The sequence below is a fragment of the Grus americana genome, chromosome 3 (assembly GCF_028858705.1).
Source record: "Grus americana isolate bGruAme1 chromosome 3, bGruAme1.mat, whole genome shotgun sequence".
Lineage (NCBI taxonomy): Eukaryota > Metazoa > Chordata > Aves > Gruiformes > Gruidae > Grus > Grus americana.
Window position 1 is genome coordinate 27,263,571 of NC_072854.1, and position 12,827 is coordinate 27,276,397.

The 12,827-nt window shown below is 39.8% G+C and overlaps 1 protein-coding gene across 3 annotated transcripts in view; it reads right to left on the minus strand.

Moving 5' to 3' along the window:
* Positions 1-12,827, minus strand: part of BMP5 (bone morphogenetic protein 5) — a 56,755-nt gene that overhangs the window by 18,035 nt on the left and 25,893 nt on the right. For all 3 annotated transcript variants that reach the window (XM_054822502.1, XM_054822503.1, XM_054822505.1), the window contains exon 3: positions 8,264-8,412. In XM_054822502.1, coding sequence (XP_054678477.1) covers positions 8,264-8,412 — 149 coding nt within the window. The remainder of the gene's footprint in view (positions 1-8,263; positions 8,413-12,827) is intronic.

Below are 12,827 nucleotides of genomic sequence, written 5' to 3' on the forward strand. Positions count from 1 at the left end.
GTATATGCACTGAATCGGCTTCTAGTGCAGTCAACAGGAAAACTTTTATTGACTTCCGTAGGTTCATCACTAAACTTTTCTCTCTCAGTTTATCACATACCCTAGCATAACTGCAACTTTCAGAAGATGAAACAATCAAAATATACAATGCCCTTGAGACGCTATATTTCTTCCGAGGAGGATCTCTGAACTGTTTGGTTTGTACATTCAAACCACATATGTTGTCTCCATTTTAGGTTGCTTCTGTGCAAAAGAAAGTTTGCATTTACAGAACTTCTATTATCCTTTATTTAAAAAAAAAAAAAAAAAAGTGCGTGTGGGAGATTTCCTTTCGTCTAAGAACACAAAGCTTTGCCCCTTCCGGAACAGGAGATATTTCAAAGTATCCTGCCTCTGAAATGCATCGAGCTTTCTGCCACAGGAGTAGTTCCATCTGTGTGCTATGCTCTTGTTAGGTAGTCCTCGCCTTTGTCTGTAGTGCGGATTTCAGAACACAGGAGGAAAAATCTTACTCCAACCTGAATTGGCCTTTGTAGCAAGAATCATTTATGGGCTTCGTTTTTAGTAAGCGGTTTTAGTCTATCATCTCTTGTAAGCAATTAGAAAACTCTTGGCTCCGATGACAACTGAAAACCCAGGTGTCTCCAGCACGCAGTTGTTCCATACCGTGGTATTAGGGCAATATTTTCTAAAATCAGCTGAATGAGTCAGGCTGACCTGCTTAAGTACACCTTCCCTCAGAGCTTCACCCACGTGAAACTGGTAAAACCAAAACAGCAAGGTGTGTCTCCCTGCTTCTCTTGAGCGTCTCTGAACAAGAATCGAACATGGTCAAGCATTCTGAAAAATGGATTTGGTTTTACACATCCATCGTATCTTTAATTCTGAGGATTTCAAAGACTTCTTCAGACTTTAGAAGAAAAGAAGAAGAAACTGCAAAAAGCCAGCAGTCAGCTAGTGCCTGCTCCACTGAACCTAATCACTGCAATTGCCCCTACACCTAGAACAAACAAATAAGCGTAACAGATGGACTTACTCTGTGTGGGGACAGTCCAGAGCCTTTGTGTTCCTCACATTCTGGCATGCGCTTCTCAATCCTGCTATGATAATTTATTATCTCTTCTCCGTATTGACAGGTATATTTGGAGGCTAAGACTTATTTAAAGCATTATGTTCCAAATCTGCTGAACTCCTTAGTCCTTATTCATATGATTTTGAGTCTTTGGCAAGATGTATTTGTTTGACTTGGCATTTAAACTTATTTTTGGCTTTTATTCTATGTGATAGTAAAGTGCCCTTAGCAGTTTGCATAAAAGGTTGTATGGAAGTGCCGGTTTGACTGACTGAACTGAATTCATATTATTTGCCTTTTCACGTTCTGTCCCCTTACGATAAAGGAATCACTGCTGCAAAAATAACTGTGAAGTTCAGCTTATAAAAAGGTGCTACCTCGACAATCCTGATGATTTTGTTTCTTTTTTTTTTTTTTTTACGCACAGGATAGGAATAGCACTCAGGATCATAACTGCGGAGCTATTTGCTGTGTCACTACATCCATTTTTCTGCTGTGACAATTGTATCATACAATTCTTCTCACGAACTGATCAAGTTCCATCTTAAAAGCTCATTTCCCTCCCCCCTCCCCAGCTGCTCCACATGGAAATGCAAAAGCCCTTCAAGCTTTCAATAACAATCTGTCTCACAGTCCTGACCTGGAGACATCGCCTCGTTTGTCATGACATTCAGAAAGCTGACTTCTTCTGAGATCGCCAGTGTGGATGCCAACGACAGTGGTAAGATTTGTTACTTGGCTGCCTCTCCTCAGGCAGTATATATTTTATGTAAGGCATAGAGCAGACACTAATTTTGCAAGAGCTTTCAGCCATTATGCATCTTGGCCAGATTTACACTGGCAACGCAGGACAATGAGTGATTCCAAGATCCATTATTTTGTCCTGAGTCATCGAACTGCAGCAAACCACTCATTCTGTTATGAAAAACAAGCACTTATTTACTTTCAAAAGTGTTCAACTAGCCACAAAACACATTTCACAGATTAACCACTACTGCTAGGCCATAGTAGTTATTTTGCTAAAAATTTTATATATTCGTAGATAGAAATGAAAACTTTAGTGATGCTGAGAATTCATTTCTGGTTTGCTGAAAAAAAAATAATTTCCAATGCCACACCTATGGTTTCCTCCTCCTGGGGAGTGATATGTGAAATGAGGATTGGGAAAGGCCTTTTGGAGAAAGGCTCCAAAGTCCAATAACATCTAATATTTGAGCAAAAATTGTCCTGAGGCTCTGAGTCTGAAAGCTCGCAAAGCAGTTTTCAAAATTAGATAGAAACTTGTGTGGTTTCTCATGCCTGAACAGTGCTCTTGAGAGCAATGGGACTTCACAGAAACAAAATAATTGAGGTAGAGTTTGGCTACCAAAGCTTAAATGAAGGCTTATTAAAAAAAGGAGAAGAGAAAACCTAACAACACAAATGTGATGGCCCATATATGACATCCTCAACACTCCAAAGTATTTTATACCATTTCTATTGTGTCATCTACATAAACTGTTATGCAAACTTTTCCTTTGGTGGACACATTTATCTATATCAACATAAAATATGTTTTTGAAACAACAACAACAAGATATCTTCAGTTTTATTAACTCCTCTGCTCCCTGGAGGCTTTAAGGAATTCTGAAAAATGGGTGGTCTTGGATGGTCTGCTCTGCATTTCCTAGGCTTCCCAGCTTTAGTTGAAACTAAAGGTTCAGCTTCTGGTTTTAAAATCTTACATTTTGTTGGTTTTATTCAGTTCAGTTGAAGGAATTTTGCGTATCTTTTTGTGTTGATTTTGGTATTCATAATGCTCTTGAAGAAAGCACTTGGGAACACATTAGGAGCCATGGTATGCCGTATAATGTGGCAGTACCATGTATGCTTACACAAAAAATCAGATGTAATCATACACAAATACACTTGCTAAGTACTTTATTTATCCTTTCAATTTAATGTACTTAAACTGCAAATGGTGTGTGGGAGTCCTAGGGCTTTTCTGCACAGTTAAAAATGTGTTCAGGAAGACAATAAAACAAGGAGAGATTAGATTAATTGGTCATCCACCAAAGAATAAAATGGATAAAAGTCTTCTGAATGAAACAAAACACAAACGCCATTATCTCTAAAATACTGGTGCTGAGAAGCAGATGTATCCTTCATCTGTCTGGGGAGCAGAGCGGAGTGGGAGTAGCACAGCTTTACAGCCAGGACCAGTATGCACCAGTATGCAGCGGTGGCAGGAGAAGGGGCAGGAGCCCATCTCACCTTCCTGACCCTCCTGCTTAAAGTAAGTGTGCCCTTACTAACAAAGGGTGTGTTCACATCGCTTGCTACAAGCAGACACAAGAAAATGCTGACTGTATTTCTGACCCAGCTGGAAAGAGGGGTTACACCTATCTGCGTAAATTAAAGAGTGCCCAGGAGTGCTCCCAGGCGCTGGAGCTGGATCATCCGCTCTGCTCGGGGTGGGAGGGTGCTCCTGGTGCACTCACCTCCTGTGCCAGCCCCACCACAGGGTCCGCAGCACCCCAAGGCGGTGCCTCAGGGACCTCTCCCAAGGAGGCGGCTGCCATGGGGTCACCCTGTTTTGGAGACTGAGAGAGTCATCCCTCCAGCTCGTTTCACACCACGGTATTCCTGAGCATGTTTAATTTACTAGTGTAACTTTGGCCAAAGTCAGCTCTGAACCAGAACTCATGTAGCTGCACTTAGGCAGCGCTTGAGCCCAAGCTAATAAAACCTGCTGAGGGGCAGGATATATTAGCTCGGGTTCAGTGCTGTGCTAACATGGCTATATGGCTTCCAGATGGCTCAGAATTTAGGCAGGGCTATTGCCTGCCAAAGTCCATATATATATCAATATAAATATATATATCCTAAATTCCCCCACTGTAAGGACACTAATGAACGTGAACTCGCTCCTGATACTTTGCCTTGTAAATACCAGATCCACCAAGAGACTTAAATGTAACAACCCAGCAGCATCCTCCAGAGTACCTAATGGCTACTGTGGTCATGTAAATTAGGTGCCAAGGTTGACTGGGGGCAACCTTGGGACGAGATCGATAACATTTAGTGTTGTAAAGGTGAGGCAAAGGCTAATGTAAAGTATTCAGCTGACTACCCGAAGAAGCCAGAGTGCTGCCGCAGGTTGCTATGGGTTGAAAGCAAGGTAGCCACCCCCTGAGACATAGAGAATGTGGCCATGCTGCCTCTCTGAAGGCTTCGTAGGAGAAAGGGACCCTGAAAGGCCCAGGCTGAAAGAAGGAGAGGTTAAAAAAGAGAGATTGTGTCTCTTAATGCCTCCCCCATCATCGCTGGAGAAGGACATTACCAAACCTTTCTGCAGCACGTAGGAGCAGGAGCCAAACCCCCTTCCAGGGGACACATGTCGGAGTATACCCAAATACGTGCTGGAGAGAGAATTGGCCTTCCCTAGGCTTCACTTGGATCAAGGAACCTATTTCTTTCAAGTTTCCCTTTGCTCTGAGGAAAAAAAAAATACCTGAAGTAAGAGTCAGAGTTGGGGAGCTGAGGATTCTTGCTGCCTGCCCACCTCAAACGGCAAGAAAGCCCAAAGAAACCTTCCATAGGACTATGCAGTAACAGAAATCACCTTAATCAGCTTGGGCTTTTCAAAGTTACCACCAGTTTCTTCCCCTCTGATGTGCAGGCGGATGGAAAATAACCGAGAGCTGTAGTAGTCTAAGAAAAGGCACAGAACTACGTGGCTGTGGGGGCTACCCAGGATGTCGTATTGAGCGCTGTGTATTTGGAACCTGTTTTACTCTGTGCATCGTCAACAATCATCATTACATCTTATCTCCCTCTCCCATTTTCTGTAGACAATGCTAGGTTCTCTTCAGTAATGATATAAACAGCAAAAGGAATATTCTTGCAGCTATTTATACTCCCCCAGTAAAAGTGATGTTCAAACCGCTGCTAACTTCCAATTATAAAAATGTTAAATGTTAATATAAAGGTGCTGATTCACTGGAACATGTTTTAAGTCTTAGGAGACATATGGTATATATACAGGAAAAGCGTCACATGGAGCTTTTCGAATTGTTTCTGCATCTGCATTGATTTTATGCTGCAATTCATCTAACACCCGCACTTCCATCAGTGTGAAAATGATCACCTCTCATTTTAAACACCATGGAGAGTTTTGGTGTCAAAAGAAGGGAATCAGCCAAAAGGGGATGCTGCAGAATGTTGAGGAGACATTAAAAAAGAGAATAAAAAACCCCTGATCCTTAATTTACCACAGCCCGAGGGAAACAGTGCATTATATGTTGACAGCTTCCATATGTGTCATGCAAACCTTTATTCTTACTGTTCAAAATAAAACGTCCCATTAAGAGAAAAAGTCTACATTTCATGCTAAAATGAGGCGTATGATACCAAATACTGTCTTAAAGAAAAAAGAAAACACATTCCAATGTCATGTGGCTTTTTGTACTTTTTCAGCATTTTCAAAGGGGCAAAAATATGAATTACAACAACCAGACATTCTTCCAAAGTTGTTTTTATCACACTGTTATATTAAATAGTTACAATTTTTTTTTATTCCTCATGTAGACATTATTATTATTTATGCACCATCTTCAGGGATCACCAAAGAAATATATCTACACAAGTAATTGCCGAAAAAGTCACTGAAAGATAACTGCAAGATTAGTGTTAATGGTAATGATAACAATATAGTAGCACCCCAGAGTCTCAGTAATTATTGGCACCCCATTTTAAAGGCGCTGTATGAATAAATCTAAAAATTAGTACGATTTACAGACTTGATTATCCAGGGCCCCAGTGCAGCACCTGAATACCTCACACAGGGATCCTCTGGCTTAACAGAATCCCATTTAGTTTAACGGTCTGTTGCAATAGAAAGGTTAATGGATCAGGTCTTATCATAAATGTCTCTCCAGTTATGGGGTCAGGACTCCTCTACCTCCCATACACTCAACAGACAGCTGGAGGCACGAAGAAACGTGCTTCAGACCTGCACGGCCTGAAGTTCACTGGAGCCAAGGGAAGGTTCTTGAGTCGATCTGAACCAGTCTCGTAGAAAACTGGTTGGAGGGAAGGTGAGTGGGGTTCTCTGGGTTACAGACAGAGTCCACTACGTACTGAGTCATGTATAAAAATTCGTGTTCCATCTGTACACAAACATGTCATTCAACTGCTGGTGTTTCTAATAGCTTCCAGAAGTAACAGCAACCCAGTGAAAATAATCAAAGCCTTAAGAGCAAAATTGTAAGAGCACGAAGGGATGATTTTCCTTATGCTAAGCTGAAGTGGTATAGCACAGGTCTTCCCTCTAGTTTTGAAAACTTTAGTCCCTAGAAGGGCACTCCTCTTGTGAATAAACTGAAAAGGGAACAGAAAGTGAGGGAAGAGGGGAATCCCCTCCTCACTCAAGCAGCTGTGTTGAGAAATTCAAATAAGTGAGGTGCAGGAGGTAAAACTGCCTGTGGCTTTGGAATATAAAATAGAAAATTATCTATCACCTTTCTGATCTTGGGAGTAGGACAGGGGAAATATTTACATAAACCATTCATTTACAATTTCTTCAGTGTATTAACCTAAAGGTTTCCTTTTACCCATACAAACTTTCCCGTTGTTTACTGAACGGATATAATTTTGAGGCTAGAACCAACAAGTTGATGGTTCCAGGGTTTCTTAATGAATGCCTTTCATGGATATTTAATTTTCGAGAATTTCTGTATTTGAATCTCCTGGAAAAAAAACCTCAAGGATGGAGTTTATTCTGGAGCAGGAAAGCTGGCCAGAAGCCAGTCCACCTAATTTGGATGCCTAACGGAGGTGTCACCTCTCCAGCATTTGAAGGGCTTAAAAATGGCTTCACAAACCCAGGCTGCCTAACAGAGCCTCTCCCCGCACAGCCCGGGCTCGTGTGCCGTGCCTCTGAGGGCTGGCTGAACCCAGCGACAACGGGGTCTACTTTGCATTGCTGCCTCCTTTTCCCGCTGACTGTACTCAGACCCTATAGGCGATATTAGGTGAAATGGTCATCCGCTCTGGTTCAAGCCTGCCAACTCCCTTTTTAAGCATCGTGCCTAATGGCGGACAGTTTTTGCATAACTCTCCGGCAGCCGGAGCACTTGCCGAAAAAGTATGAGAGGCTTTGTTCGCAGCCCAGCTGAGCCTGAGGGAGAATTCAGATCAAAAACAATGAGAAAATGTAGCCAGAACAAAGAAAGAAGAAAAAAACATTAATCCTTACACCAGGGTTTCTTCTGCTACTCATTAACATTATGTCAGCTAAGGTTTAGATTAACTGGCATCATAGATCCCTTGACCTCTGACATAAAAAGCTTTTTGACAAGAAAGAGCTAAATCTGAAAGTTTGCTTGTAAAGTAGTATGGATTAAGTGAACCACCACAGAAAAAACAGTATATAAGTCTCTTTTTATTAGTTTCTAAAGAAGTCTAAGTAAAGACCATTTCTTCTAAAAATATTATTTTGCATTGAGATGCATTTTCACTTTTTAATGACGAGCATAACTGTGAATAATGTAGTAGCCTAGTAAATTTGTTCCAAAAAATTGACTTCAGTTTTGATAGTGTTCTTTCTAATTTTCAGCTAAGATTTTCAAGATTTTGCATTTTTAACCCATTTCAAGATTTAAAAAAATTTATTTTTTTTCATTTTAGAAAACCAATTCCCACATTACCCTATTAACCCATTTCAAGATTAAAAAAAATTGATATTTTTTTTTTATTTTAGAAAACCAATTCCCACATTACCCTGTTGTTAATCTTTCTCCAACATCAGTACCAGTGGCTGTGAGATACCTCCTGAACTGTCCTAAGGGGGATTTTTTATACATTTCTCCAGGCTTCAGCCCAGAAAGATCTTTAGAAACTTTCTAAAACAAAAATTCCCAGGGAAGAACATTAAATTGGAACTTCATTTTTGTACGTAGGAGCTTTTATCCCAAGCATCATCTAATTTAACTTGATTCAGTTAGCTTTATAATTGCCATGTTCTACAGAATTAAGAATAATAGAAAGCTTGCAGACGTCAGCTATGGCAGGATAAGACTTGTGTTCTTCGCTTATAAACTTTCAGTGAATTATCAACCAGTCAAATTAAAAAACACCCATCCAGAAAAGGTTCCCAGCAAGAGATGACAAGAGCATATACGGCGTTATGATCTACAATTATGATCTTACCGTCCCCGGTTTCAGCGCAGAGTTGCAAGCCCAGATTGTTCTGTGGATTAATCACCCAGTGATTGCTGGTCACAGTAATGTCAAACACAAACCAGCCCACATCAGAAGCTTGAGCCTTTCTGGTGTCCAACAGGAACAAGTCTGCATCCCTAAGTTAAAGAAAATAGAGAGTTAAGGCGTTCAAATATTAATTTTTGTCCTTAATTTCCTTGCTGACAATAACTTCCTGGAGTCCAAATGAATAATCCTTTCACGTATCTTCATCATGTCACAGTACGGCATGTGCTGTAGCTAACATGTAATTGTTAAGTATAATACAGGTATTTCCCCTGAGAGGCCTTTCTGCAATGAGTCTCAGCATGTGAAAACTACAGCTCTGGAAAATCTGAAAAATCCAGCTTCCTGATATAAATACACAGAATATATAATCGAGGCTGTGTGTAAAGGATTCCTCTTTCAGCACTAGCATGTCTCAGGAAGATTAACTTTTATAAACCATTCAGTGTAAAAGACAAAAAATGTCAAAATCGCATTCCGATTTAAACTAAAATTCAAAGGCATAGTGTTGCTAAAAAAAATCTGTTATTAATAACATATGACAGCAGCTGTATCATATGACAAAACATGAATAGATGACAGTTCAGACAGTACCATATTAGTACAGATGTTTAGCAAATAAGTCTCCATATCAAAGCAGAAATTATATATCTATTCAATAATGTAATTATTATATTTTAACCCTCAGTTCCCTGGTATATTCTCAAATTTGTTCGCATGAAATCTTCCAGTAATTCAGAAGGGCTGCTCAAGGGAGTTAGTATAATCATGTTTAGCATGGATCGTTTATTTGTTCTGTTTTCACATATCTCCTGACACAATTGGTTCCAGAACGACATCTGTATTACAAATAATTTACTACAATGACCACACTAAACCCAAGATATTTAACTCTCATCGGTTTCATTTTACATGCTTCTACAATGCAACATGCATTATTAAACACTGTTTTCACCATTTAGCCTTTTAAACCTAAATCTATAGTTATAGAAACCTATTTCTTTTCTGCCATAAGTAGTAATCAAAACAATAATATACAGGAAAAAATATTTTATTCTAAATTTTGACTGTCCGAGTCAACTAAAGACAGACTTGGCTTACACAGACCTTGGAATCATGTTATTACCTTACAGACAGCATGAATATATGCTTAAAGAGGTAAGAGAGACAGAAATAATAGGCTTTGTGTATAAAAAGTGGATTTAAAATTACGATGATCCTGTCACTGTATTCTTATGTTGCTTAATCACAATGACATTGTAAGAAATTACTGCCTTATCTAGACTAAACACTGTAAATGCATCTAGAAGGTCTGATACTGATAAAAACATCTCGTGTGGCTCTTGAAACTGTGGTTGTTCAGCGCTCAGGAAAATAAGACCAAATGAGCTATGACAAGCATATGTTTACTTACATGTGAGAAATATCTGCAGAATCAGGGTAAAGAGCTCAGAAATGATAAAGGAGGGGTTTTTTCTTAAAGAAAAAAGAAAATTGAAAGGACATTCTTTCAAGTCACCTTTTTTTTTTCTTCTCTTAAAGGGTAATCTTTTGCTGGGCTCTTATCACTTCCATGCTAGTAGAACTGTGCTAATGACCACACAAGGAGAAAACATACCTTCTCCCTCTGGAGCTAACAGGAAAACAGTCTTGCAATTCAAAAGAGCCTGACCTGCTACGCTAGCACTGAACAAATTAACAACGTACCACAAGCTCATAAATAGTACTCTCTGGAGTCTTAAATGCCAACTTTTTTCTCTAATAAGCAGTTTTATCAGAAGATGAAAGGTTTAATTCTGAATGTGACAGTCTTTAAGATGTTTATTTAGAAATATTTCTTGTATCATTCAGTAGATTTAATAGGAAACTAGAATTGTTTGGAATACCAAATATTACAATATCACAGTGCTATAATTTCGCATTTGTCATGTCTCCTCCTAGAATACATAATTGTTTTCCCATATGGATTCTTTCAGCTCCAAACTTTACTGGGACTGACAAGAAATGTTTTCAAAAGTGAGGATGCACAATATCTCATATGCCAAATCAGAATAGGGTGCTACAAATGGTACAGTCCAGAAATCCCTATAAAGGCCAAATTTTCCCTGTAGATCTCTCCTCAGTGTGACTTTATTATTTTGTACTGCAGCAGAAACTCACACCTAAGCATCTTTGGCATTGATATATCAGTCGTCTTGCCTGCCTTCCTACGAGCATAGTGATCTGGCTAAGGTAATAGACTCAAAGCAGCAGATTATTCTTACCCATTAACTCAGCAAATGAACCAAAAATTAGTTGTGGGTACCTAGAGAAAACTAAAACTGATTCTTGAGAACACATAGTAGAATAGAGAAAATGTCTATGAACCAATGCTAATGATTTAGCCCACATAACAGCAATTTACTACAGAAATTCAAAGTATTTGGGAAAAAAATCCAACTTTTTTCACAATTGATATAAACATAGGGTGAAAACCTGACCCCTGAGAAGGCAGTGAGAGCTTCGGGATCAGGATTCCCCCATTAGCTGGTGTCATTCACTCAAACCTCTCATCACATTTTATGACATTTTCAATTTTAAAATTCTCCTTTATTCTGTGAAAAGAAAAAAAACAATCACACTTAAAATGAAAAACAGCTGCAAATTTTGGCTCTAATTTTAAAAAATATTTCTCTTTAAAAAATAGCCCACAACACATAATAAAAAAGTAAGGCATTATGTCGTAAATAGCCTGAAATGCAACAGTGAACACATTCAGGCAGAATACAGCTGATTGGCTTTACCTTTATGGAGGCTGTTTAAGTTTAGTGATCTCAGTCTGGTCCCAAACGGCCAGTTGTCTACAGCAGAAATGCTACCACAGTCAAGAATTTCAGCAAAGAGGCTGCGGGCAGAATGTCTAAGAAGCTCCAGATCTCCTGGGTCGCTTAAGGAAGTAAAGGTGGAATAAACCATCTATATGTTCCTTGAAACCCAGCAAAGTTTTCGACCAGATCAAATCACAATTACTATGAAATAGGCCATCCCCATAACGCTGCTTCACCTCTCGCCTCATTCCAGAAAGCTGCTTTAGTATCTTAATGCCACTTGAGGATTCCCTAATGCAGGAAGAATCCTCGGGGTTTAGTTAAATTAGTGGCTAGCTGCCACCAGATCATGAACAAGGATTTGGCCTGTTGGACTACATTACTTTTGTCATGAGAAAAGATCCGGGTAGGAGTACATTGGCAGGGCTGCGTAGGAAAGTTTGCCTTGCCATGGGCTGTGCTTTACACGCTTACTTAGAACAAATAGAAAATTTCAATCCCAAAGACTGTCATTTCAGCAGACTCCGAGCAAATTCAATACACATACTTCAGCGGCCATGCTGCCACAGAGACAGAAAAATGTCCAAGACTACAATATAATCCTAAATTGCAACTCAGAAACCATAAACCCTGACCACTCCTTGCCTGAAAGCATAGCAGGACTGCGTTTGGGATTGCAGAGCCCTGTCAGACACCCACATTTCCTGTTCAAAGCAAAGAAGTGGAGGAACAGGGTCAAACCCAGCAGTTTTGCTGTGGTATGGCACTAGTAAGGAGTGTGGGACATATGATCACAGAATGGTTTGGGTTGGAAGGAACCTCAAAGACCGTCTAGTTCCAACCCCCCTGCCATGGGCAGGGACACCCTCCACTAGATTGCGTTGCCCAAAGCCCCATCCAACCTGGCCTCGAACACTTCCAGGCATCCACAGCTTTTCTGGGTAACCTGTTCCAGTGTCTCACCACCCTTACAGTTCTCTTGCCCTCACTTTCTGCAGTTGCAGCTTATGAAAATTTTGCACCTAAAATCTCTTGTACGTATGTAGGAGATACCTGAGGTGATAAAGTCAAGAATAACACTAATGATGTCTAGAACCCAAAATAAAACTGTGTCTTTATTGGCGGGGGGGGGGAATTCTCGTGAACTCTTCTGCCTGGAGGTATCAAGAAGCAGGTGGGAAGGTGGAAAAGGTTCCTTGTTTCTAATTTGAACAATAGAGAGCTAGCTTGTTGTCTTCTCCCATCCTGTCTCACTGAGGCATTTGCCTCTGTATACTCTATATATGAGTAGAGACTGGCAAAATCAACAACAGGAGGGAAACAATCTACATCTGAAGTTTCTGTAGTTACACTGGTGAAATCAAATGGGTGGTATATCGTTGCATGTCCCACTTCCCAGCATCATGTTTCCATTAGAGGACATTGGGCTTTTATGTTTATAAATGCAAATATGGAACATTTATAAATTGATGTTTATGTATTGAAAGAAATCAAGAGCATTCTTTAATGGTTTCACAGACACAGTTGTAATTTTAACAAGTCTGATAATATTAAAGTGTGATTTTGCTTTCTCTCGAATAGAAGAGAAACAACGTACTGGGAAAATATGGGGGTGGGGAGAAGAAAACATCAAATGGATTAGAAAAACTAACTTTTCCCATTAGTTCTTAAAATAAAATCTGTTGAGTTTGCAGGTGAAG